The sequence below is a fragment of the Salvelinus sp. IW2-2015 genome, linkage group LG9 (assembly GCF_002910315.2).
Source record: "Salvelinus sp. IW2-2015 linkage group LG9, ASM291031v2, whole genome shotgun sequence".
NCBI classification, from domain to species: Eukaryota; Metazoa; Chordata; class Actinopteri; order Salmoniformes; family Salmonidae; genus Salvelinus; species Salvelinus sp. IW2-2015.
The window spans coordinates 31,340,606-31,368,255 of NC_036849.1; the positions used below are offsets into that span (position 1 = coordinate 31,340,606).

A 27,650-nucleotide genomic window follows, 5' to 3' on the forward strand; every position below is an offset into this window, starting at 1 on the left:
CTGGGCCGTCACCTTGGTAACCAGGCACGCCTCACCCTCAACTCTCTGACCAAAAAGGTGGATGATTGAAAACAATACATTTGTCTCGTTACAATAGCYCAATAGTTACGCCTCGATCACACCGACATTACTAAAATGGTACGCAGCACAATTTGGATATGTGTGCAACAAAAGTTCAACATTAACCTTCTGCTACCATCTCTGTCAAACCGTCTACGTATATGTTAGCTAAATCCAACGTATGCACCACACAGAACGTACTATTTGGGCCTCTGTAACGCAATAGTGCAAGGCACACGCAGCGTTCCATTGGAAATTAATGTACTTCTGGTATATCAAAATGTCTGACTTAATCGGTGTGATTGAGGCGTTACAGTGGCTGGCTGGGTGGCTATCTATGCAGAACAAAAATATAAACGCAACTTGCAACAATTGGGTGGGCATAGGCCTACCCAGTTGGGAGCTAGGCCGACCCACTGGAGAGCCGGGCCCAGCCAATAAGAAAACGTTTTTCCCCACATAAGGGCTTTATTACAGACAGAAATACTCCTAGGTTTCATCAGCTGTCTGGGTGGCTGGCACGATCCAGCAGGTGAAGAAGCCGGATGTGGAGGTCCTGGGCTGGCATGGTCTGCGGTTGTGAGGCCGGTTGGACATACTGCCAAATTCTCTAAAACAACGTTGGAGGTGGCTTACGGTATAAAAATAAACATTAAATTATCCGGCAACAGCTCTGATGGATATTGCTGCAGTCAGCATGACAATTGCACACTCCCTCAAAACTAAAGACATATGTGGCTTTGTGTGACAAAACTGCCCATTTTAGTGGCCTTTTGTCCCCAGCACAAGGTGCACCTGTGTAATGATCATGCTGTTTAATCAGTTTTTGTGCTATTTCTGGGCTATTTTATTTCAGCTTATTAAACATGGGACCAACACATTACATATTGCATTTATATTTTATATTTTTGTTCAGTGTGTGTATATATATATATATATGTGTATATATATATACAGTTGATATATACAGTTGATATATATACAGTTGAAGTCGGAAGTTTACATATACTTAGGTTGAAGTCATTAAAACTCGTTTTTCAACCACTCCACACATTTCTTGTTAACAAACTATAGTTTTGGCAAGTCGGTTAGGACATCTACTGTGTGCATGACACAAGTAATTTTTCCAACAATAGTTTACAGACAGATCTTTTATTTTTTTTTATCACACTTGTGATTCACTGTATCACAATTCCAGTGGGTCAGAAGTTTACATACACTAAGTTGACTGTGCCTTTAAACAGCTTGGAAATTTTCAGAAAATGATGTCATGGCTTTAGAAGCTTCTGATAGGCTAATTGACACTATTTGAGTCAATTGGAGGTGTACCTTTTGATGTATTTGAAGGCCTACCTTCAAACTCAGTGCCTCTTTGCTTGACATCATGGGAAAATCAAAAGAAATCAGCCAAGACCTCAGAAAAAAAATTGTAGATCTCCACAAATCTGGTTCATCATTGGGAGCAATTTCCAAACGCCTGAAGGTACCACGTTCATTTGTACAAACAATAGTACGCAAGTATAAACACCATGGGACCACGCAATCGTCATTCCGCTCAGGAAGAAGACACATTCTGTCTCCTAGAGATGAACYTACTTTGGTGCGAAAAGTGCAAATCAATCTCAGAACAACAGCAAAGGACCTTGTGAAGATGCTGGAGGAAACGGGTACAAAAATATCTATATCCACAGTAAAACGAGTCCTATATCGACATAACCTGAAAGGCCGCTCAGCAAGGAAGAAGCTACTGCTCGAAAACCGCCATAAAAAAAGCCAGACTACGGTTTGCAACTCCACATTGGGACAAGGATCATACTTTTTGGAGAAATGTCCTCTGGTCTGATGAAGCTGTTTGGCCATAGTTATGTTTGGAGGAAAAAGGGGGAGGCTTGCAAGCCAAAGAACACCATCCCAACCGTGAAGCACGGGGGTGGCAGTATCATGTTGTGGGGGTGCTTTGCTGCACAGGGGACTGGTGCACTTCACAAAATTGATGCCTTCATGAGGAAGGAAAATTATGTGGATATTATTATTATACCTTTATTTCAACAAGGAACACAGACTGAGACCAAGGTCTCTTTTACAGCTGGGCCCTGCGTATACATGTTTACACATACAGTTTAGGTACAATGATTTAAGAAACAAAACAAAACGATCACAGACAACACAAAAAAATATAGCAGCAGATTATTACATTTACACATAGGGGAATAACCTAACAGCACAAGAACTTGCATTACCCGAAGCAGTTACAAGCAATATAACAATCCTCCAATAAATGTTTAAAATGGACGACAAGTCTCAACTTTAAGTTTAGTCTGCAGGCTATTCCATAGGCAAGGAGCATCACAGGAAAAGACAGCCATACCCAACTCTGTGGAAATCGCATGGGCCTCAAGTGTAATCCATGCTTGAGACCTGGTTTAAGGAATTCTAATGATGGGTGATGACAAGAAGGTAGTTTCTTCAGAAGTGCTTTATAGACAAACACAAGAGCATGTTYTTCTCGTCTCATGGACAGCGAAGTCCAACCCACATTTTGAGATAAAACACAGTGGTGAGTTCTGTAGCTAGCACTCGTAATAAACCTAAGTGCCAAATGAAAAGTAGCATCCAGCGATTTAAGTATTGATGCCGTAGCATGCATGTAGATAATATCCCCATAATCTATAACAGACATAAAAGTAGCTTGCATAATGTGTCTTCTATTTGTAGGGGACAAACATGTCCTGMTTCTATATATTGAAACAACATCTCAAGACATCAGTCYGGAAGTTAAAGCTTGGTCGCAAATGGATCTTCCAAATGGACAATGACCCCAAGCATACTTCCAAAGTTGTGGCAAAATGGCTTAAGGACAACAAAGTCAAGGTATTGGAGTTTCCATCACAAAGCCCTGACCTCAAGCCTACAGCAAATTTGTGGACAGAACTGAAAAAGCGTGTGCGAGCAAGGAGGCCTACAAACCTGACTCAGTTACACCAGCTCTGTGAGGAGGAATGGGCCAAAATTCACCCAACTTATTGTGGTAAGCCTGTGGAAGGCTACCCGAAACATTTAACCCAAGTTAAACAATTTACAGGCAATGCTACCAAATACAAATTGAGTGTATGTAAACTTCTGGCCCACTGGGAATGTGATGAAAGAAATACAATCCGAAATAAATCTTCTCTACTATTATTCTGACATTTCACATTCTTAAAATAAAGTGGTGATCCTAACTGACCTAAAACAGGGTATTTTTACTAGGATTAAATGTCAGGAACTGTGAAAAACTGAGTTTAAATGTATTTGGCTCAGGTGTATGTAAACTTCTGACTTCAATTGTATATATATAGTAAATCATACAAATTCACCTCAGTCTTATTCTGTCAGTCTGGAATATTTAAGCAAGCACCTTGGCCATATGAATGACTGCTTAGTCACTTAACATTAACCATCCATGAGTGTGAAAAGGGAACTGTGGTTTTAACATCCTTTTATCGCTCATTTCAGGATATGGATTTATCTAGAAACATCCACGGCAATGTTAAAGTATCAGTGCCTAATCTGCTGGCAGCCAAATAATAAATGGCTCTATAGAATGAATTGGACATGGGATTTCTTCCCATCTGGACAGTATCGTGATACAAAGGAAAACCAGAGACAATGAGTCAACCCATCCCTTAATAGGACCATGCTGACTTAATTGATGCCTTCAATTGACCGATAATATGCAAATGAATATATGGATGACAGGAAAAGCCTTCATTTCCCTCAGTTGTTTCACAGATTTTTACATTCATCATTCAAGATAGTGTGTATGTAAAAGAAAAGATTCAGATCTGGCATATTTGTCTGGTTTATTTTCTTGATTCAAAATTACACATTTTAAATGTTTTTTTTTTTTACAATATATTTCATAATAAAAATGTCAAGGGAAAGCTGTGCAGATCAGACAAGAATAATACCAAACAAGTAACTTCTTGATAATGAAATTCAGTGCAATGTGGCTCCAATGTAACTGGTATTACCTGATTAAAAACAGACAAAATGCTACACGAGCCTCTTCTGACTAACATGGTCTAAGGTATGCCACCTCTCCAGCAGGGTTGAATACATGGTACTTTTACTTAAAAAAATATACATTTTTTTTTTTTAACACGGGCACAACAAATCCACACATATATATGCAATACAATACAATATATACATCATAAAAGTAAGCACTCAGAATTAGGATAATGAACGTTGCCATGGTTGCTGATTGACTGGCCTAAGGGATTTACCAACACTAGTCCCTACAAAAGCCTCTATTTCTCTAAATGATTTACATTAATTTACTTTGTTTTTCCCGAAACCACTCCTCATGACACTTGGTGACAAGATCAGGTGAGCTGTCCTCTTCGTTCAGCTAGCAGCAAGGCCATGGCAGTCAACCATCTCAAACACACTCAACCCTACCACCCCAAAGAACGTGGTGGTATAATGGCTCTTATGAGCCCAGGGCGTTGATGCCTCCCATCCGCTGTCTGAGAGTGTGTAGCAGATGTTTAGGCAGGCAGTCCCAGGACCCAGACAACAATTCTCTGTGCTGCAGCGCTGCTTCCATACAGAACCTAGAACAAATCAGGCAATATTTAACTTACCACTTCGCATGGGAAGGCAAGTTTTAGGTTGACCACAAGATGTACTGTATCAAAGTTGACGTYTTCATTAGGCAGAAGAAAACTGACTGAAACAGGGACCTGGACTTTGGGTTGTGTTCACTAGGGCATGCAACAAAAAATAGTATTTCGGTGTATGGGCCATATTGTSTGAGTTCTGTTTCTACTCACCGGACAAGTGACTTGGGTTGAACTGTGAAGACCAGCAACTCTTTGCTGTGAGCCTGTTGAAAAGGAAATCGAATAACATTTCCATGCATTCAAACTATACTTGGTAGTAAAACTGGTTATCAATCTGTTTGTTGATCTAATTTCAAGTGACACCAAGAAAGGTCTAGTAGTTTATGACTGAGTGGTGTGTCCTAACCGTACTCACCGCTCGCTGATGGGACAACAGGTTGTTGGCACAGCCACCGAACACAAACACCTCCCCGCCAGGACCGGAACAGGCCGTGTGCCAGAGCCTGACACACACACAAAATCAGAGAAAAATCACCACTGACTCATAACACAAACAATGTACACAGTGAGACAAACAGCTTCTTTTCCTAACCACTTATTTGGTGATATTGTCATGAAGATGAATTGGTTTATCTCTATGGAGWTATTACCTGGGGCTCTCTGTGTGATTGTGCTTGAACTGCTGCCACTCGTTCTTGCTGACACAGTACAGCCAAGCATCACCTGTATACATGACAAATAGATAGAGGAATTAATTGTGGTCGAGCCATGGACTCTAAAGGAAAATGAAATATTCTTCACTCACTGAGCGTCTCTCGGGAAGTTGTGAAGCCTCCGAACAGGAATATGTGGTCAGGTGACACAGGGGTTAAGGAGTGCCATGAGCGTCCCACAGGACCCTGCTGAGGAACACTCCTGCAGAAGGCCAAGGAGAGGTGGAGGGAGAGATGGGACCAGGAGAGGTGGAGATGGGACCAGGAGAGGTGGAGGGGGAGATGGGACCAGGAGAGGTGGAGGGGAAGTGGGCCCGGGAGAGATGGGACCGGGGGAGGGGAGATGTGACCGGGGGAGGTGGAGGGGAGCATGGGGAGGTGGAGGGGGAGAGGGTTAAGAGTTGTTAGTACCATCATAGTGAACACACAGGGACATCCATGGGTAAGAGCACAACATCCTCCCATAAACATGTTTTTTTAAATGGATGCGTATAACACTATAACATGCATGAAGACATTTTGGATAAGTTGGCATAGCGTACATTTCATGCCACTCCCAGGAGTCCATGTCGATGTAGTACATGTCGTTCAGGCGGTAATCCTGTTGCGAAAGAGTCAAGCCTTACTCATATGGAGGAAGAGCATCAAACATTTAGAACACAATATCCTTTATAATCTATGATGTAACAAGGCATAACAATATGTAAATCATATAAATTAACACCGTGAAGCCCTAAATCTCTGTCTACAGGCCAGTGATATTGTTTTACATTAGACAGCATGACCGTAAACTCAGCAGGAACTTGAGTAAGCTCTATTTTCAAAGAACATTCCTACTTACCCTGTAACGCCCCCCAAACACGTAGCCTCGGTTGCCCACCTTGGCACAGGCATGCGCTGCCCGGGGAGAGGGGGCGTTGCCCTTTTGCCAGGAGAGGGAGGGAAAGGAGAGGTGAGAATGGGGCTCCCAATGAGACAGCTGTACAAAATGGCTTCCAACACAAAGTCGTGACCGGATTTATGGGAATGGCGTTACCTTGGTGACTGGCTGGCTCCAAGTGGACGTCTCCAGGTCTAAGATGTGAATGTGGTTATTCCAGCCCCGCCCCGGATTATCTCCCTGTTACAACATACAGTGAAGGGGTTGTGTTCATTAGGCCATGCAACAGAAGAAAAAAAAAATTCTACAAAACACCAAAATTGTCAACTCTTATTGGACAAGTCCAGGTTGTCCCTCCCTGTTTCAGTCCATTTTCTTCCGTTTGGTGCCTAATGAACACGACCAAGGATTTACCCTTTTTGTCGACTCCCTTTGCTGCAGACTAATAGACTAAACAGACCATTGTTTTTATACTGCCATTAAAAAGCAGCTGCAGAGTTGTAGAATGAATTGACAATACCATGAATGAAGTTTCATCGTATTCAAATGTCCCTCGGTGAGCTCCTTGTGCCATATAGCCGTAGCCCCCGAAGAATACTAGCCTGTCGACACACAGAGCAGTTCATTGAGAAACATTCAACAAAATAAACATCTCTTTCTTTAGAGGCAATATGTAATGGAGCAACAACAATATGTAATGGCGCAATGAGTTAGACCTATAATCTCACTCACTGCCTGCCAATCGGCCACCTCACCTGTTRTTGTGGACCCAGCAGCCCAGTTTGTCCTTGCAGGACGGGGCCAGGCCCTTGAGATCCTTCATCTCCTCCCAGCAGAGGGCCGGTGTTCGGAGAGGGAGCCGGAAGACCTGAAGGCCGCAGAACAGGGACAACGTTGAGATGGTATGAAATCAAAAAAGTTACAACATCATAAGTTTCGTAAGGGACATTAACATTTAAATGGTTTGTTGGAAAACAGGCTTCTGAGGTGAGATGGAGATAAATAAATACATCCTGCCGTGGTGAATTAACATTGATGCTGAAAGTGGGGATTTTAACCAAAAATTTCTCGAAAACATAGTTCTTAGCGTGCAGCACATAAAATATTTTTGTAAACAACGTTTCTGGAAAGGGAGGGACTGGACACAGCCTTAGGTGCCAAGATTCTACAAGACATAACAGTCCACGCACACYCGGTATATTCTCACCCGGTCAGTGTTTCCCCTGGCATGGTGGCCTCCAAACAGATAGAGGACGCCATCCACACACACTCCACAGCTGCCAGACATGGAGGTATGCAGGTTACCCGCAGTCATCTGCTTCTTCCTGCAAATACAGACGGTAGATATAAGGGCTCTGGTCAAAKGTAAGGCACTATATAGGGAGCCATATAATTTGAGACACGCTAGACACTAACAAAAGGCCGTTTAAAATCATTATTACCATCGTTCTGTCTCCATGTTGTAGATCCAGATTTCATTCCTTGGCAAGTATAAGTCAAAGAAGCCAGTGGTCTGGGAATTCTAATGACAAGACAAACGAGGTTAGTCAATGGATTTAAATCATCTGTAAACATGTCGGCTGGAGTTCGGCTGTTATCTCTGGCAAAGTGGACTGTGGCAAATGGTATCATAGGTCAAAGTCGACGGCAAATCTTCCAATAAAAACTATAATTGATTGAAGACTCATTGATTCAATCATTGATTAAAATGGTATAGTTCCAAATWAAATTATTTAGATACACTATCATATAAACAAAAGTCTATTCAYAATGCCTGTCATACTTGTTTACCTTATATCCTCCCCAAACATACATGTAGTGTCCATCCACCGCTGCTATGTGGCCACTGCGCTCAGCTGGCTGCTCCAACTCGAAGGGCTCTGCTTCTGTGTCCAGAACAACTACATCCTCATCATCCTCATCGAGTTCATCAGCCTCGTCCACCACCCAGTCAAATTCTCCCTCCTCTTCATCCCTCTCCAACTCCTCATCTTCCTCAACAGGCAAGCGGTCAGGAATGTCCTCCTCTATTTCTGCCATGATCACCTGGATGGGAGAAGAGAGCTACATCGTTTTGCATACACAGGGATTCAGAGTAGAGGAGTATGAGAAGTATTGGAACAATACAGACATTCACTATAGTTAAGAAGTCTCATCCCAACATGCAGCTAGCTATAGGATATAGCTAAGCAGGTAGCTCAGCTACCAATGGGCTGTGTTATGAACAGGGTTAGTATGCCTAKAAAGAGAATACGTTTTACAGTATGAATTCTAAGAGATTTATAAATAATTTTGTAAAATAATTGTAAAATGTCTTCTCTTTTTAAGTCAAATATAGCGCGTTAGCTGTTACTGGGTAGGACTAGAATTGTTGTTGCCAGCTAAGTAAGTTAATATCAACAGCTGGCAACTGTTTCAGTGCCACCATGACTGATGGTTGGTGCACTGACTGTTGGTTTACATGGAAACACAAGTCATGATGTTGGCTACCATATTTCTTAGCCTACACCGACTCAACGTGACACCAAAAGCTACCTAGCCAACGTTAGCAAACTTAGCTGTGTCTGCAAGCTAGCTAACGTACTACAGTTCGCCCTATCAACCAATTTAACAGCGTTTTAACGCCACCTAAACTTTGAAAAAAAAGGAACTATGCAACCTTGCAGCAACAACAAAAAATCCACTTACGTAGTCTMCTTTAAATAGTCCACGTCTGCTTTGGCCTTCAGTGTGAAACGTTAAGTTTTTGTTCAGTGATTATTATGCGACATCTGGTTGAAGTCGTCAATTACAAGATGCCTGACCGGAATTAACCAATAACTTCTTATTTCCGCCATCTTTGTGAGGTCAAATAAAATKATTTGATTTATGCAAGTACAGAGGAGTAACACAATTCTTATTTGCTTTATTGTCCAACATTAACAAGTCAAGTAAAAAAAGCACAAAGATGACAATTCAATGACAGTGAACCTTTATTCTCCATTATACAAAAGGTACATACAAATAAAATAAAAAGGGATTTAGCAAAAGTATTTTTAGACATATTTTACAAAAACATTTTACACAACCATAACAGCCGATCCCTCCGTCCAAAATAATCCTTATGGTCTTTAGAGGCTTTGAAGTTTGCTGTGAGGAAAAATAAAGAATATTTAGATCAGSAAAGAGAAACGAAGACCGACATGGAAACCAAGTTGACTCTCAATATACTAGTTACCATATTGCCAGTAAAGCAATGATTAGCACCAAGTGAATTATGTGTAGAGCATGCATAAACAAAGAGTAAAAAACATTTCTCACCTGTCCTCAACGGTCCTGTTGGATGGGTAATATACCTTAAAAGTGAAGCCACTTTTTGGGAAGGAGCCCTGCAAGAACAGAATGACAATACATAAAAATAAAACTTTCTTAAATTAAGAATATAAGATCTCATCATAATATAGTTCGAAACCCAAGTCCAACATCTCATACCGAGTCTCATAATAAAACAAAATGGTGGAAATCTAGGAATAAGCYTAACGTACCGGGTTGATGCAGAGGCAGTCTGTGTTGGAGATGTTGAAAGGGTCATATTTGTCCGCAAAGATGATGACATCAGGCACGGGGTAAACCCGTAAAGCATAGTCATAGGCCCAGAACACTGGACTGACATACAGCGGCAGGGGAGTCAGGTGGCCCTGAGACAAGATGGTCTTCACAAACTGGAGAAAGAGAGTTTATTGGTGATTGTCAGACATTTTCATGCCGTTATCATTCATGAAGAATAAATTCAACTACAGGACAAATATTCACACAAAGCACCTCAGAGTAGGAGTGCTGATCTAGGTGTGTGTGTGTGTGTGGGGGTGGGGGGCTGATCCGCTTTGTGAATATGGGCCAAATTAACTAGCTAAGTTTATATAATGTACAGTACCAGTCAAAAGTTTGGACACATCTACTCATTCAAGAGCATTGCTTTATTTTTACTATTTTATACGTTGTAGAATAATGGTGAAGATATCAACACTATGAAATAACACATATGAAATCATGTAGTAACCAAAAAAAGTGTTAAATGAAATAGATTTTAGATCCTTCAAAGTAGCCACCCGTTGCCTTGATAGATTTGCATACTCTTGGCATTCTCTCAACCAGCATCACCGGGAATGCTTTTCCAACAGTCTTGAATGAGTTCCCACATATGCTGAGCACCTGTTGGCTGCTTTTCCTTCACTCTGCYGTCCAACTCATCCCAAAACATCTCAATTTGGTTGAGGTCAGGTGATTGTGAAGGCCAGGTCATCTGATGCAGCACTCCATCACTCTCCTTCTTGGTCAAATAGCCCTTACACAGTAGAGGTCTGTTGGGTCATTGTCCTGTTGAAAAACAAATGATAGTCCCACTAAGCACAAACCAGATGGGATGGTGTATTGCTGCAGAATGCTGTGGTAGTCATGCTGGTTGTGTGCCTTGAATTCTAAATAAATCACTGACGGTGTCACCAGCAAAGCACCCCCACACAATCACATCTCCTCCTCCATGCTTCACGGTGGGAACCACACATGCAGAGAAAATCCAATTACCTACTCTATGTCTTACAAAGACACGGCGGTTGGAACKAAAAATATCAATTTGGACTCAGACAAAAAAGGACAGATTTCCATCGGTCTAATGTCGTCCATTGCTTGTGTTTCTTGGCCCAAACAAGTCTCTTCTTCTTATTCGAGTCCTTTAGTAGTGGATTATTTGCAGCAATTCGACCATGAAGGCCTGATTCACGCAGTCTCCTCAACAGTTGATGTTGAGATGTGTCCGTTACTTGAACTCTGTGAAGCATTTATTTGGGCTGCAATTTCTGAGGCTGGTAACTCTAATGAACGTATCCTCTGCAGCAGAGGTAACTCTGGGTAATCCTTTCCAGAGGCGGTCCTCATGAGAGCCAGTTTCATCATAGCGCTTGCTGGTTTTTGCAACTGCARTTGAAAAAAACGTTCAAAGTTCTTGACATTTTCCGGATTGACTGACCTTCATGTCTTAAAGTATTGATGGACTGTTTCTCTTTGCTTATTTGAGCTGTTCTTGACATAATATGGACTTGGTCTTTTACCAAATAGGGTCATCTTCTGTATACCACCCCTACCTTGCCACAACACAACTGATTGGCTCAAATGCATTAAGGAGGAAAGAAATCACACAAATTAACAAGACACACCTGTTAATTGAAATGCAGTCCAGGTGACTACCTCATGAAGCTGGTTGTGAGAATGCCAAGTGTGCAAAGCTGTCATCAAAGCAAAGGGTGGCTACTTTGAAGAATCTCAAATAAAATAGGATAAACCGTTTTGGTTACTACATGWTTCCATATGTGTTATTTCATAGTTTTGATGTCTTCACTATTARTCTACAATGTAGAAAATAGTAAAAATAAAGAAYATCCCTGGAATAAGTAGTTGTGCCCAAACTTTTGACTGGTACTATAGGTAATTGTACTAGTTGAGGTTGGGTATGTCATAACTGAGGAGCTAAGACTCACATGATTTGGAATGTCGAGGTTGCTGCTAGGCAGTCGGACACAATTTCTGCACATCTTGTTCACCAGGTCTTCTCTGATGACAACAATCTCCTGGCTGCAGTACTGYATTCTGACATAGGAACATTTGATTCACAGGTTGTGAGATGTTAAAAGATGACATTTACAAAATGCAGGCAAAACAAAGACTACATGCAATCACAAAACKTGTGAAAAGTAACTGTCAAAGAATGGTCAATTGTTATCACAGAAAGTTGGTGGCATCTTAACGGTGGAGGAAGGGCTTGTGGTAATGGCTGGAGCGGAATAGGTGGAATGGTATTAAGTGCATCAAACACATGGTTTTAATGTGTTTGATGCCATTCCATTTGCTCCGTTCCAGCCATTATTATGAGCCGTCCTCCCCACAGCAGCCTTGACTGTTTGTTATAATGAGCAAATAGAGCCAAATGTATTTGACAACAATGTTAAAAATATTAGCCATTACGTGCACATTTTTTCATAGGAACTTCAACAGATGGGCTTCGTTGCCAAAATCCCGAACTTTTATCCACTTCCTCAGAGTCAGATGAACTGGATACCATTTTTATGTCTCTCTGATCTTAAACATGTGGAGATGGGAGAACCTTCCAGAAGGACAACCATCTCTGCAGCACTCCACCAATGAGACCTTTACGGTASAGTGGCCAGACGGAAGCCACTCCTCAGTAAAGGCACATGACAGCCCACTTAAGAGTTCGCCAAAAGGCACCTAAAGGACTCTCAGACCATGAAAAACAAGATTCTCTGGCCTGATGAAACCAAGATTAAACTCTTTGGCCTGAATGCCAAGTGTCAGGTCTGGAGGAAACCTGGCACCATCCCTACGGTGAAGCATGGTGGTGGCAGCATCATGCTGTGGGGATGTTTTCAGWGGCAGGGACTGGGAGAATAGTCAGGATCGAGGGAAAGATGAACGGAGCAAAGTGTAGAGAGATCCTTGATGAAAACCTGCTCCAGAGCACTCCGGACCTCAGACTGGGGTGAAGGTTCACCTACGCAGGAGTGGCTTCGGGAAAAGTCTCTGAATGTCCTTAAGTGGCCCAGCCAGAGTCTGGACTTGAACCCAATCGAACATCTAGGGAAAGACCTGAAAATAGCTGTACAGCGATGCTCACGTTCCAACCTAACAGAGCTCGGGAGGATCRGTAGACAAGAATGGGAGAAACTCCCCAAATACAGGTGTGCCAAGCTTTTAGCGTCATACCCAAGAACATGCAAGGCTGTAATCGTTGCCAAAGGTGCTTCAACAAAGCACTGAGTAAAGYGTCTGAATACTTATGTAAATGTMAATTCATTTTTTATATATATAAATTTGCAAAACATTCTAAAACACAGTTTTACTTTGTCATTATGGGGCATTGTTTGTATATTGATAAGGGAAAAAACCTATTTAATCCATTTTAGAATAAGGCTGTAACAAAATGTGGATAAAGTCAAGGGGTCTGAATACTTTCCGAATGCACTGTATATCCCTTTAATAAAGCTCAAGAGACATCCCTTTAATAAAGCTCAAGAGACATCCCTTTAAGACAAATTCCTGAAAATAGAATAAATCAACAAATGTTATATTTCCAAGCTGATTCACATCCGGCCGTGATTGGGAGTCCCATCGGGCGYCGCACKATTGGCCCAGCGTCGTCTGGGTTTGCCCATGGTAGGCCGTCATTGTAAATACATGTTTTCTTAACTGACTTGCCTAGTTAAATAAAGGTTAAATACATTTWAAAAATACATATATTTCAGTCACCTGCATGGGTTGGTAGTGAACACAGAGAATGGCACCCTCTGTCTGAACTCCTCAGTGATGTGGTCTGCCAATGGGGGCCTGAGGACATAAGCATTTATATAAAGTACAGTACATCAGAGGACTACAGTCATATCAWGAGCAACACAACAGAGGAATAACAGGTCTCTTGTTTTTCAACTCTCACCTGGGTAGAATTGTACTCGGACCAGGGTCTTCAGGACCGGGGACGAACACGAAGCGACTACTGCAGTTTTGAAAGGATGCATTCAGTTAGACAAGTAAACACAACAATTTCCTGTAGAAGACCCATAATGCAGCATGGTGAATATTTCCCAAACAGTTTGTCACCCTGGATGCAACAATGTAGTACTGTTGAAATTGTTTCCTGGAATATCAGACTTTCAGGTCAACCAAGTGGTTTTCCTCCCTCACACGTTACCTGTTGTGGATGCTGGGATATTCACAGATTGCATCGGCAAGAACTTTCAACGACTCTGGGGGGAAAAAATAAAATACTTCAATTGTGTACTAATGCTTCTGTCATTACCCATTTGAACACATTTGCCAGGTCAGTATATCTTCACAAGCAGGGCATTACATTTGTTTTTTTTTGTTTTTTTAAATACTCAAAATCTTTCTTACCTTTGAGTGATTTGATTTGTGTTTTTCCATAGGGGGCCGAGGAGAAGTTGCCGCAGAAGATGAAGCAGGTAGGAGGCATGGCTGCGTATCCTACAATGGGCACATGTTAAGGTTGTTTCAGACCATACTATTAAGCAGTAGAGATAGAAATTGAGCACACTGATGGAGACTTCAAAATCTGTCAGAGATGGACAATGAAACACATGACAATATCCATCAATGTCAACTTTAATACGACTTGCATAAATGCTTGAATCAATCAATCAACCRAATTGTATCTATAAACCCCTTTTWACATAAACAGTTGTCACAAAGTGCTTTACAGTAACCTGGTAAATACCCCCATACGAGCTCTTCRGTCAGTGACGTTATGGGTGGAACGAACCTGAGAACATAAGGTGTATCTTCTCCAGCACCTCCACGCTGTCCAGCCACACGTCGGAGACCACCACAAACATGGCGTCCTCGTTCTCTTCCTCCAGCTGCTTTAGCTTGGCCGAGGCTTTCACCGACGTGGTGGACGGCCCACCGAAGAAGTTCACGTTGCCGTAGTAGGCCCTAAAAACCAGAGTCCATTCTCATCCGCTGTTTTATTTATTTGTTTATGTGTGTATATATATATATATATATATAATATATTATAATATATTATATAATTATTATATATACACACACACATATATATACATACATACAGGGGAAAGGAAAATATATTTTTAAATGCCAACTGTAGAGTAAAAAACAATACATTGGAATTTAAAATAACTTTRGACCTTCTCAGTAGGCCTACTGATTTTCAGAGGAAAAGGCATTATGTAGTTAATGTCCATTTCTAAATGAAGGCAACACCGATAGGTCAGCAACATTGTAATCTATTGACCTTGTGGTGGATGATGGCTCAGTCGGCGGGAATCCAAATGCGTTGACATGGAAGACTGAGTCCTCATACCAGCCTATGGGGGGGAAAGAGGACTGGACTACTAAGTCATTGAATAACACAATAAGGTAATAGTACATCTCCTTCGATGTCCATTAACATGGATGAAGAAGATCAATTATTTTACCTTCTGCCAAAACAAAGCAGGACTCTGTGTAAAGTCCACTGTGGAACTGGTGAGGACAAGGTTAAAGAAAACATGCATGATCTGAAATACAATCAACATTGACTATATTCAAGACTTTAATTGGCCCCTTGAATTATGTAAGAGAACATTTGTATCATTCGCTCCCCATCACCACCACAGTGAAAGGATATTGCCTTTGAGAGGTTCAGCTGTACTGTACCACTGGGGTCTTCCAGATAGAATTTCCCCTGAAAAAAAAAAAAAACATTCCAGGTGAAGCTGGTTGAGAGAATCCCAAGAGTGTGCAAAACTGTCATCAAGGCAAAGGGTGGCTACTTTGAACAATCTCAAATATATTTTGATTTGTTTAACACTTTTTTGGTTACTGCATGATTCCATATCTGTTATTTCATAGTTTTGATGTATTCACTATTATTCTACAATGTAGAAGATAGTAAAAATAAAGAAAAACCCTGGAATGAGTAGGTGTGTCCAAACTTTTGACTGGCACTGTATATCATCTATAGATATTACTATATTTTCCAATTAAAAAGTCCTTAACATGAATTTTAGCTGCTCACCTCTTTAAGCTGTGTGACCATCCCCAAAACAATGACCTCTCCTAGCTTAGCCGTACTACCTAAAAGTGCTTCAACAGTCTGAAGCTGAAAACAAGAACAGAGCAAGATCAGGGCAATCAATGTTCAACATGAGAACTTCCTCTTAGCTTATATCAAATCCATTAAACATGTTTAAGTGTGTTTTCGGTTATGACAGTTATTACCTGAAATTTGTTTCTGCCTTCTTCTGCAGCGGCCCCTATTACAGGTGGGGTGAAGAGTTCATGCCGATGTGTACGCTACAGAAATGGGGTAACTGTCAATGTTGATCTGGGTACATTTATTTTTCACTGATTTAACTTTCATTTATCAAGTGGATTGGGAACACATTCTCTTTACAACGACCTCACAGAGAGCAGCGTCTCAGGAAAGATTTATTTTTTTAAAGTAACTGTCCAGTGAAAATCTCACTTTTAAAAGTTAATATTCTGTTAACCCATACCCAAATAATGTTGATGACTCATCCTACACTCGTATGTGGCCAAAGCATAAATTGAAAAATAAATAAAAACTTTTTAAAAAACACCTCAAACTTGTATCTCAAACAGACCGTTTAAAAAAATGCTTGCTATTTCCTCATAAAGGATGATGTCATCCTGGCCAATCAGGGAAGATAAAGGAAGATGAGCTGGCCAATCAGTGGTCTGCTCTCGTGAACATTTTTAATGACCGGTAAATGCCCACACCATTCCAACACAGAAAATATGATTTTAAACATCCTGTTCTTAATTACACATTTTTAGAAGGAAAACTTTTCACTCATATTGTAATTACATATAGGTAATATTATGTCAGAGAGGTCTGGAAACACTACAGTTGCTTTAAGGCCAAAATATACAAAGACCATCAAACTATGATGGATTCAGAGGGCAAAGAAATGTAGCCTACTGACCTGCTGTAGGAGTGTGTAGCGTTCCCTAAAGAGCTCTGCCTTGTCCCTGGCTGAGCCACAGAGACTTGGGGCAGAGTGGGTGGTCATGTTGAGGCTGGGTGAAGAACAAACAACGGTTTCACTGATGGATGTCTTCATATGTTGGTTTCAATAGAAAGATAATTTATTCTATTTTTTTTTTATATAACATTTGGACCATGTAGACTAGATGGGGTCAACCTATAGTAGTAGTTGTTTTATTACCTTGCATGTTGCCAGTACTTGGCAGCTAAAAGCTGAATCAAGTACACAGCACATACAAGTAATTAAACAAGTAAACAAACAGTAAAACATCAGGAAGTCAAGGTTTATACATTAATACTTACGGTACAAACTTCTTCCTCTCTGTGCTGTAGATATATCTTGGCACGTCAAAAGCACCAATTATGTTGAAAACATTATCTCTGAAAATAATCAAATAGTTCACATGAATAAGTCAAATTTGAGTATTACTATCTAGAGAATGTGTATGAAATTGGTTATTGTGAGACTGACACCTTTCCCAACTTACATGGTTTCATCACATGACTGGCTGCAGTCCTGCACAGCAGTCTCCACCACAGCCAGCTCAATCATACTGGAGGACACTGTCCAGGAGAAGAGAGGAATAGCTACATCATTCACAAGCATTGAATATTCTTGAAATAACTTTTGAGGCGACAGGTAGCCTAGTGGTTAGAGCATTGGACTAGTAACCGAAAGGTTGCAAGATCGAATCCCCGAGCTGACAAGGTAAAAATCTGTCGTTCTGCCCCTGAACAAGGCAGTTAACCCACTGTTCCTAGGCCGTCATTGAAAATAAGAATTTGTTCTTAACTGACTTGCCTAGTTAAATAAAAGGTAAAATAAATAAAAAATAGCCAACACAACTGACTATTGATTTTAGTAGCTTGTTATGATCGAAGAAGACGTACATGGCTGCTTCTCCACAGCATCCATGACCCTCTCGATGACATCATCCAGTTCAAGCTCATCGACAGACTCCAACACCTCCACCAGGTACCTGCTGGCTTCCCTGGAGGACAACAACAACAACATAACGAACACATCTGAGGGGTATACTACAAAGCTGGATCAAGGAGTTAGCCAGCTAACTTGTCTGAATATRCTGAAATAACTTTTTTTAGTAAGATATGCTTTAAATGGGCATGGTCTAATTGACTTAACAACCAAACACATATCTATGTTTAGCTAACTTTCAAATCAATTGTTATTTCTGGTTGTTTATCAAAGTTTGCTGGCTAACTGATTGATGCTGCTTTGTAGTGTACCTCTGACTGCCAGARATCAATCCCATCATTCCTATTAAAAACATACATTTGCATTAGTTTCTATTGATTAATTGCTTAAATATGCATAGTATACTACTAAAATGTCTAGCTAGCTGTCCATGTAATTTACTGTAGCTAAGCTAACCTTAGCCTCCTAGTTTCTTTCTTGGTATCACTGACACAAGACAGATTTAGCTATTAACTAGCAATGCAGCCATTACATTTACTCTAAACCAAATATCAGGTCAAGAACAACATGATTGACAAATGATAGCGTACGGTCGAAGCATAAGTCCCCTCATCTTGAAGCCAGCAGATACTTTCGTCTTCACTCTGCGAACCTCCATGTTCAATCTTTCTTCAACAATCAACATTTGGCGCTAAATGTTAACTTCCGCCTATATGTTTCGTCACTTCCTTCAAAGCAAAGATTCTACACAACAAGCTTCACTACTGCACGATTCTGCCGATATTTGCTGTTTGAAGTCAGCAAAAACTGTCAAACAAATGGAAGAGTTTGAAGAAAGTTTACTAGCAAATATCGTTACAAACATTGCCAATGGATAGTCTTGAATTTATGTTAAGCATTTCAATATTTCACTAATATGTTGTTAGGGATATACAAAATTATTCAATGTAGTTATGCAATAAAATAAAAAAATTCTCCATACAGTATTGATGAATATGCAAAGATAGAATTTAAGAATGTAAAGCAACGTATTCCATCTTCCCATTCAGTAATAAACAAATATTTACTTTTACGTTTCAATTGTTTTCTGCAGTCAATTGCTGATGATGATTTTTCTGCCAAATTATGAAGTCTGGTTTTATGATTTAGAAAGGGGTGTATGGTAAGAATATTAATCTAATTATAACAAATTGTATTTTTGTATATGGGAAGTATATAGATTAACACATTTCAAAGATTGTGAATTAATAAATTGATGTAATAAAACAGTTTGGATCCTTGGAAAAAACTACATTCTAAACATTTWAAAAAATCGAATCTACCCATGAAAAAAAGAATATGCAACAATTTACTCAAAGATTGCATTTAAACCAACTGGCAGACTTTGTAAACACGACAGGTCATAATTTGTAAACTCTGCATTGCATGTCAGAGGTGTTAGGCCTACTACATAGTTACTKAAATGTTATTACATTGACACAGTGGAATATTGGTTTTTAGAGAGTTTTTGAATTTTGAATTGTGTTAAAATTCTAGACTAAATTCTAAAATTCAGGGAGCGTTTGTAAATTCACTCCGTAGTGTCAGAGTGTACCCAGTGGGCGCTSTGAGCATTCGTAAATTCATATCGTTGTCAGATTGTCCTATCATAAATTCAGAGCGTTTCTCTCTATGAATGGGCACACTAGATGCTCTGGCCGAGGAGTAGCGTTTGTAAATTCACTCTGGATATCTACTCTGATTTCAGAGCACTCTCGTCTGTGTGTGTCAGAGTGCAGAATAACTATGACCAGTGTCGTCAGTAAACATCGGCAAAAAAAAACGTAATTCAATTGTTGCCATAACACAGTTAGAGTCACTAACCCTCGTGATAACATGAAAACACTAACCAACTCTGCTAGGGCGAGTAAAATGGTCAGAGTGAGGTGTTCTCTCTTATGTCTGGAAGTAGCTTTCAAGCTAGCCAACGTTAGGCAGATAGCTTGGGTGCTTTACTGCCGTCGTGAGGTCAGAACGCTCGGATCAACCCTAATTACTCCTCMGCCAGAGCGTCCAGTGTGCGCTCTGAATTTACGAACGGACAATCTGATAACGCTCTGAATTTACGAACGCACAATCTGATAACGCTCTGAATTTACGAACGCACAATCTGATAACGCTTCTGAATTTACGAACGACAATTGATAACGCTCTGATTTACGAAGGACAATCTGATACCGCTCTGATACATATCGAAACGGACAATCTGATAACGCTCTGAAATTTAACGAAACCCCACCTATGCCACAGGCCACGGGGCCGGAAGTGGAGAGGTGTGAGGGGGGTTCAGTAAGCCTTCAAGGTTGGCGATGCAAGACAATCACCTGAGCACTTCCTGAAGTGGTACTCACACCCACCGACCCGGGTGAAGGACAGGACGGAGGCCAACAGCGACACCTTAACAGAAAAACTCCTCGAGGTGCTGAGAACATCAGTCACTGGCCCTAGAGCCCGACGCTTTCTACACACGATCCACTATAACTGAGAGTATTTACTATTTTCTTATCCCGAATTCCGGCGGCCCGGAGACAATCTGAAAACGCTCTGAATTTAACGAACGGACAATCTGATAACACTCTGAATTTACGAACGGACAATCTGAATAACGCTCTGAATTTACGAACGGACAATCTGATAACGCTCTGAATTTACGAACGGACACATCTGACAACGCTCTGAATTTACGAACGGACAATCTGATAACGCTCGTAATTTACGAACGCCCAGAGCACACTCTGGCACTCCAGATTGAATTTACGAACAACCCCTTTACAACGACAGTCAACCACCCACGCCAACTGCATAAAGAGTTGGCTAGGTTGCTAGGTAGCTACTTCCGACACTAATGAGAAAACACCTAATTCTGAACATTTTACTCGCCCAGGCAGAGCTGGCATAGCTTCTTGAGTGTTGTCATGTTATCAAGAGGATTCGTGACTGTAACTGAGTTACTGACAACAATTTAATAAAAAATTCGTCGATGTTTACTTACACCTGTCACAAACAACCAAGTTTAGGGCGTTCGAAAATTCCTCAATTATCTCTGTGCTCTGGCACTCAAACCAGAGCACTCTGAATAGAGTAGGTTGCTAGGTGGAATTTACGAACATACAATTACATAGCATGGTTTAAATATTCCCCATCTAATGTTAATGGAGAGCTAACATGGCTGCCATCGAATGTTGAAGTGTCATGTAAATGCTTCATAATGCAGAAACCCCATTGGCTCAACTCTCTAAATATATCTGGTTAATGTTATGTTTTATGTGCAATGTGTGTTCTGGAATGATTTAGCTGCAGAACTGAATCCTCATTTCCCTGTTCTGTTTGTTTATTGTTTGTTTGTTCTCCAATCTGAAGGGAAATGTGTCAAATGTCTGGAGAGGTCCCATCCCCAATGTCAGGCACCTGTGGCTGCTCTCTGAATGGAGACATGTACATATTTGGGGGATGCAATGACAACGGACAGACCAATCAGGTAACCCAGAAAAAGGGCTCCAGAGCATGTATTTACAAAGTGCTCGGAGTAAGAGTACTGATGTATGATTCGTTTTTTCCTTTTAGATCATAATGAATAAGATTACATGGGCAGGGTGGACCTGATCCTAGATCAGCACTCCTACTCTGAGACACTTGATGAAAATGAGCCCTGATGGTACAGTACACATTGACAGGGAAGTGTGAAAATCCTCAATAGTTTACAAAGCCTTATATTGTTTTGTTCACATTTACATGCTGAAATGCCTGTGTTTGCAGCTTTACTGTGTCAACCTCCTGGATGGGAAATATAGCTGGAGGAAAGTGAACCATAAGAGTGGCTCCTCTCCCTCACCCAGAGATAAGCTCTCTTGTTGGGTTTTCAATGGCAGGTAAACATTCTTTATGTAAATAGAAAGATTGTCAGGGTTGGGATTACACCTTTACTATTAGGGGTGGTCTAAATAAATAGTGTGCTGGCCCAACTAAAGTCTTTCCTACACTTATGGGGGTTCCTAGCTCCCCTGTAATATGAATCCCTTGTGATTGGAAGATGTTTTGGTATTTCTGTAGTAATATGAATCCCTAGTGATTGGAAGATGTTTTGGTATTTCTGTAGTAATATGAACCCCTTGTGATTGGAAGATGTTTTAGTATTTCTGTAGTAATATGAATCCTTGTGATTGGAAGATGTTTTAGTATTTCTGTAGTAATATGAATCCCTTGTGATTGGAAGATGTTTTGGTATTTCTGTAGTATATGAACCCCTTGTGATTGGAAGATGTTTTGGTATTTCTGTAGTAATATGACCCCTTGTGATTGGAAAATGTTTTGGTATTTCTGTAGTAATATGAACCCTTGTGATTGGAAGATGTTTTGGTATTTCTGTAGTGATATGAATCCCTTGTGATTGGAAGATGTTTTGGTATTTCTGTAGTAATATGAACCCCTTGTGATTGGAAGATGTTTTAGTATTTCTGTAGGCTCATCTACTTCGCTGGATATGGTCATAAGCAACTTGATGACATCAGTAACAATAGAAGCTTCCTTATGGATGAGGCATCAAGGGTAATGTTTGCTTCCGGGTGCAATTATGTCCAAAGGTATACATTCATTTACTATTAACTTTCCTTATTGTATGGATTAGTAATATTGTGCTTTGCAGGTAGATGACATCTATTGGGGATGGAACAATGAAGTCCATATGTTTGACCCAACATCGGCCAGTTGGAGTGAACCACATACCAGTGTAAGACAGAGGTTAAATTGTGTTTACATATATAATAAAGCAATTCATTTAGTGGATATACAAAAACATGGTGTTGTCATAGCATATTATTAACAGTATAGCATATAAGGCAAGACACTTAAAATATGATAGTTTCTTTGTGGATATCTAGCTACACTGTAAATGTTGTTTTTGTCTAAAGGGTCATGCCCCTGACCCCAGAGCTGCCCATGCCAGTGCAACACTTGGCAACAAAGGATACGTATGTGGAGGCAGAATAAGGGTGAAAAACGATGCATCTCAACTCCTCTCTCGTGTTTTTTCATTGACACAGACAACCTAAAGTGTCACAACGATTCATGAGATTGTGTCTTCTGCTGAACATTAATGAAACATAGGACTTTTGACTCTGTTTTTTTTTTGCGCTTGTTTGGAATAAGCTCTTCTGTTTTTCTTTTCACTTTTAGGAATCCAGGACAAGTGACATTTATTGTCTAGATCTAGAATCATGGACATGGTCCGAAATGTACGTATTTACACTCTTTCAAATGCTCAGCTTAAAATGGTTACTGTTCTGTACTATACTGTTTTCACATCACACTTGATTTAGGGGTTGAATACTTATTGACTCAAGACATTTCAGATTCGAATAATTTTTCATTAGTAAAAATTCCCAATAAATAATTTCACTTTGATATTATGGGGTATTGGGTGCAGGCCAGTGACAAAAACTCTACATTTAATCAATTTTAAATGCAGGCTGTAACACAATAGAATGTGGAAAAAGTCAAAGGGTGTGAATACTTTCTGAAAGCACTGTAGTCTATAGCCTATACTGTAAGTAAGCCATTTATTTTAATGCAGTCATCTGCAGTTTTCATTTGAAACATATTCTTATTTATCCTTTGCTTGGTTGTTACAATTGCATAGACAACTTTGTATTTCTAGTCAACTTTGAAGTTCACTACAAATCACAGAGAGGAGGATTAACACTGTTTAGCAGAGATCCTCTGTGTATACAGTGACGCAGGAGGGCAAAAAAAACGCATTACCGCTTTGGACATACCGACAGAGTCATTGCGCAAAATAGTATGCAGCATCATCTGGAAATGAATGTGAATGTTGAACAAAAGTTTTTTTTCACAGGATATGTGAGGATTACATAGCCAAGAATGTGAAGAACTGCAAGCTGCTTCAAAAACAGCTTCCATGTATGCCCCCAAAACTACTGCCAGCTGTACAGAGGAGAATGTCCTTTTTTCAGACATCTAGGAAAATATAGCATTTTCATATGTAAATATTAGAGGGAAATTATCAATAGTAGACTACAGTAAATTGATAATGCAGAGTTCATAGTTCATACTCTATGTTCCACGTATTACTGTTGATAAGGCCTTCAGGGTATGTGGGAAGATTTGTCTTTCAAAAGAGTGTAGTTAATTATCATTATGTATCCATATATATCTTTTTTATGTTTTACAGTTTATTTTATATTATGACTGTGAATGGGTGTGTTTTCTGCCTGCAAACAAGACTGTTGTAATGTTTGATATCATAATTTTTTACAACTACAACTTTGCTTTGGCCACCACTGTATAATAACAACATTCTATATGCAACTTTTCACTAACTTTTCACTAAAGTTGTGTTATGGCTTTGGAATGACTATTACACGAACGCCACGCGATTGGACGAGTCCTCTCCAGTACCTGGCTGCTGCGCTGCCTTGTTGCCATGGTTTCGTCAACATACAAGACACTTGGCAGCTTGCTCCTACGTTAACGCCACAACTCCGTGGTAACCTATTCTACAAGCAACTCAAAAGTACTGAGAAACTTTACTTTTGGCAGGTTGCGAATGATTTGCTGTATAATATCGGTTCATATTTCGTGTAACACCTTAAAATTACTGTAGTAAAGTTGTTGTTTTGTGCTGGGATAGCAAGCTAGCTACAAGAGTGAAAAGACTTTGTGGCTAACGTTACAGTAGCTAAGTTAGCTTATCGCACCAATATGGAGTTCGGTTCCAAGCTCAAGGACCTGAATATTACACCGGATGAAATAGGCCGCTTTACCAAGGCTTTTCAAAATGAGGAATTCAGAAAGATGCTGCACGAATACGCAGAGGAAATATCAAAGCCAGAGAACAAGAAGAAATATGAGGAAGAAATCAAGTTGTTAGAACAAGAGAGGGGCGTGGACATTCAATTTGTCCACCCTGAACCTTACCGAGCCCTGAAGACGAGTATGGACGGTAGGCAGAAGTGCTTCATCAATGTCTGCAGCAATGACATGATTCGTAAACCTGAGTTTAGGAGGGTAGACGAGGCTGGCAGAGTAGGGCAGCATTGGTCACTACCCCACAGCTTGACACCTGGAACGCCAGACAGGGATACAAAGGGGAATAAGTACACAATCTATGATGTTGTGTTTCATCCAGACACTATTCACATGGCTGGAAACAACCCGAGATTTATGGAAATGGTCGACAAAACTGCTGTTGAGGCTGTCGAGAATGGGGGCAGAGTGAAGCTAGACAAAAACAATGTAAGAGTTTTGAAAATCAAATACAAAGGGACACCACACGCTGCCGTCATGCGCAAGCCCTTACCTGGTCAACCTGCCAAGGAAAAACCTTCACCACTTGACGATCACCTCTCGTTCCCCTACCCCGACGAAAAACAACCAGACACGGCAACAAATCAAAAGGAGAGCCGTAAACCGAAGGCCGAGATTCAGTCCCACACCCAGATCAGCCAGAGACAACAAAACGCCAATTCACCCAAGGAGCCAACGAAACCACATTACACTCTAAAATACAGATCATTCATTGATTTGCAAGACTTCAGGTGTTCCAGAGATTCAGCTCAGAGCCCACGCCCTAAAGAGATTGTCATCACTATTGATTTGCCTTTGCTTAGATCTGTTGCGGATGCTGATCTAGACGTGACTGAAAGACTTGTTAGTTTGGAATCCAAGAAACCAGCTTACAGACTAGAGGTGCCGATGGCATATCCAGTGGATGAAAACAAGGGAGAGGCAAAGTTCAACAAGCAAAAGAAACAACTGGTTGTTACTTTACCTGTTCTACCTCTGAAGGAGCCAACAGTCGCTGAAGTGTCTGGCCGGCAGCTTGTCAATGATGATGGTGAAGAGGATTTTGAGAATAGTTATGCAGCGCAGTCGGAAGACGCAACACGTGGCAAAGAAGATACCCCCGACCACAGCGGACGTGGCAAAGAAGATACCCCCGACCACAGCGGACGTGGCAAAGAAGATACCCCCGGCCACAGCGGACGTGGCAAAGAAGATACCCCCGGCCACAGCGGACGTGGCAAAGAAGATACCCCGACCACAGCGGACGTGGCAAAGAAGATACCCCCGACCACAGCGGACGTGGCAAAGAAGATACCCCGGCCACAGCGGACGTGGCAAAGAAGATACCCCGGCACCAGCGGACGTGGCAAAGAAGATACCCCCGACCACAGCGGACGTGGCAAAGAAGATACCCCCGACCACAGCGGACGTGGCAAAGAAGATACTCCCGACCACAGCGGTTGCATTGAAGAGGACAGCTCAGAAGACGTTCACTGTGAAAATGCTACATCACTCCGGTCTGAAAATCAACTCATCTCAGTCCTGGATGACAAGATAGAGTTTTCTGAACAGTCTGGTGACATTGAGGAGGACAAGCAACACAAACTGAGAAGTGGTGAATCACACCGAGCTAAAGCTTCAGAGCCCACTGAGTTTGATGGCAAGACTGGGTGCTCTGACCAGAATGATGGACAGTCAGATGACAATAATTTACATGAGGTGAGCCATCATCTTTAGGTTAACATTCATTCAGTAGAAGAAAAAAGTACTATTATAGTGTATGTCTAGCAAAAGCTGACCCTGTTGTAGGCTTCTGTTCATCAGTGCTGTTACTAACCCCAACATCCACTGTGACAATTACTTTTCTTTTAGGTGGAAACAGACCCCTCATCCCTGAGCGAGAGAATAGATGACCCATCTAATACTGCAGCAATGGTCATCCCATCCAATCTTGACAACAATAACCAGGCCAAAGACTGCTCATCCCCCAAGATAGAAGAGATCGTTGAAAGTCAAGCTCCAACTAAGGATAAACAGAAGACTGTGCGATTCAGTGAGCATGTGGAGGTGGCTCAGTCTCAGGAGGAAGATGACCTGCCTGTTGAGCAGACCTTTCAGGACTGTGATATGAGACCACAGCAAGCTCTGCTGACAGAAATTAACCAGGATGGACAAGAGGTGGTCATTAGTGATCATACTACATCTGCTGGTTTCGTTTTTCAAAACTCCTATATCTATGACCTGGACTGAGTCTCATGTCAAGGGACTTGCTCCGTCACAAAGATACTATATGAAGTCTGTTGCTGATTCAATTAGTTGAGGTCTTGCGTGAAAACCTAAAATCATTTTATTCAATTGAGGGCAATAGGAAAAAGTATTTAAAAAGTTTATCTGAATGAGTGAATCAGTAAGACTCCCATGTCTTCAGTATTAATTTCAGAGTTCTCATTTTGAAACAATGTTCATAAGTTATTTCCCATATACTTCTTTCTACAAAAGGGAGGAAAGTTTACATCTAGTATGTTTAAGCAATAAAGGCAGAGGGGGTGTGGTATATGGCCACGGGCTGTTCTTATGCATGACGTAATGCGGAGTGCCTGGATACAGCCCGTAGCCGTGGTATATTGGCCATATACCACAAACCCCCGAGGTGCGTTATTGCTATTATAAACTGGTTACCAATGTAATAAGAGCAGTAAAAATAAATGCTTTGTCATACCCGTGGTATACGGTCTGATATACCATGGCTGTCAGCCAATCAGCATTCAGTGGAGTACTCACCCAGTTTATAATTAGTTTTATACTTACCATTTGCTATTGGGCCTACATGTTGAGGGTGTGGAGAAGCTCACCATTTGAGCGACGCTTCAACAACTGTAAAATGCTGTACTCAGACCATGCCACAAGGTTCAAGTCTGCTTGACATATCAAATGATGCATTAGTCACACCACAAATACTAACATTTCAAATAATTGTTTTACTGTTATAATTTTCTTGTACATTGTGTATTACTACAAGATGGAGCTACCTGGG

At 40.9% G+C, this 27,650-nt stretch overlaps 3 protein-coding genes across 4 annotated transcripts; 1 reads left to right on the forward strand and 2 right to left on the reverse strand.

Moving 5' to 3' along the window:
* Positions 1-4,175: 4,175 nt before the first annotated feature.
* LOC111968946 (kelch domain-containing protein 2) lies at positions 4,176-9,036 on the reverse strand. Its single transcript, XM_023994929.3, has 14 exons — positions 8,949-9,036; positions 8,052-8,306; positions 7,703-7,782; positions 7,468-7,585; positions 7,016-7,128; positions 6,781-6,862; positions 6,417-6,500; positions 6,222-6,302; positions 5,923-5,981; positions 5,473-5,582; positions 5,318-5,390; positions 5,083-5,170; positions 4,878-4,930; positions 4,176-4,658 (listed from the first exon to the last, which is right to left on the reverse strand). Exons 2-14 carry the CDS (start codon positions 8,298-8,300, stop codon positions 4,535-4,537), a joined length of 1,314 nt encoding a protein of 437 aa, XP_023850697.1. The 5' UTR covers positions 8,301-8,306; positions 8,949-9,036; the 3' UTR covers positions 4,176-4,534.
* A 178-nt stretch (positions 9,037-9,214) lies between these two features.
* On the reverse strand, positions 9,215-18,472 carry pole2 (polymerase (DNA directed), epsilon 2). Its single transcript, XM_023994928.2, has 19 exons — positions 18,367-18,472; positions 17,731-17,831; positions 17,328-17,403; positions 17,143-17,220; positions 16,778-16,871; positions 16,050-16,124; positions 15,847-15,930; positions 15,457-15,513; positions 15,266-15,314; positions 15,082-15,154; positions 14,587-14,759; positions 14,202-14,291; positions 13,999-14,053; positions 13,744-13,803; positions 13,560-13,637; positions 11,774-11,882; positions 9,785-9,961; positions 9,561-9,628; positions 9,215-9,389 (listed from the first exon to the last, which is right to left on the reverse strand). Exons 1-19 carry the CDS (start codon positions 18,459-18,461, stop codon positions 9,371-9,373), a joined length of 1,611 nt encoding a protein of 536 aa, XP_023850696.1. The 5' UTR covers positions 18,462-18,472; the 3' UTR covers positions 9,215-9,370.
* A 396-nt stretch (positions 18,473-18,868) lies between these two features.
* Positions 18,869-27,336, forward strand: dnaaf2 (dynein axonemal assembly factor 2). 2 transcript variants are annotated; one of them, XM_023993884.2, is made up of 9 exons: positions 18,869-18,938; positions 21,176-21,293; positions 21,572-21,684; positions 22,265-22,360; positions 22,458-22,541; positions 22,723-22,803; positions 22,988-23,046; positions 23,667-26,335; positions 26,489-27,336. In XM_023993884.2, the coding sequence occupies exons 8-9, from the start codon at positions 24,533-24,535 to the stop codon at positions 26,864-26,866; spliced, it is 2,181 nt and encodes a 726-aa protein (XP_023849652.1). In that variant the 5' UTR covers positions 18,869-18,938; positions 21,176-21,293; positions 21,572-21,684; positions 22,265-22,360; positions 22,458-22,541; positions 22,723-22,803; positions 22,988-23,046; positions 23,667-24,532; the 3' UTR covers positions 26,867-27,336. The 2 variants fall into 2 exon arrangements, with proteins under 2 accessions (XP_023849652.1, XP_070301364.1); XM_070445263.1 differs by having other exon boundaries at positions 22,723-23,046.
* The last annotated feature ends 314 nt before the right edge of the window (positions 27,337-27,650 follow it).

Excerpts from the sequence above, each read along its gene's own strand:
- dnaaf2 (XM_070445263.1), top strand. The coding sequence starts at position 24,533 with ATGGAGTTCGGTTCCAAGCTCAAGGACCTGAATATTACACCGGATGAA. Across the intron at positions 26,336-26,488 it reads ATGACAATAATTTACATGAG|GTGGAAACAGACCCCTCATC; the intron begins GTGAGCCATCAT and ends CTTTTCTTTTAG.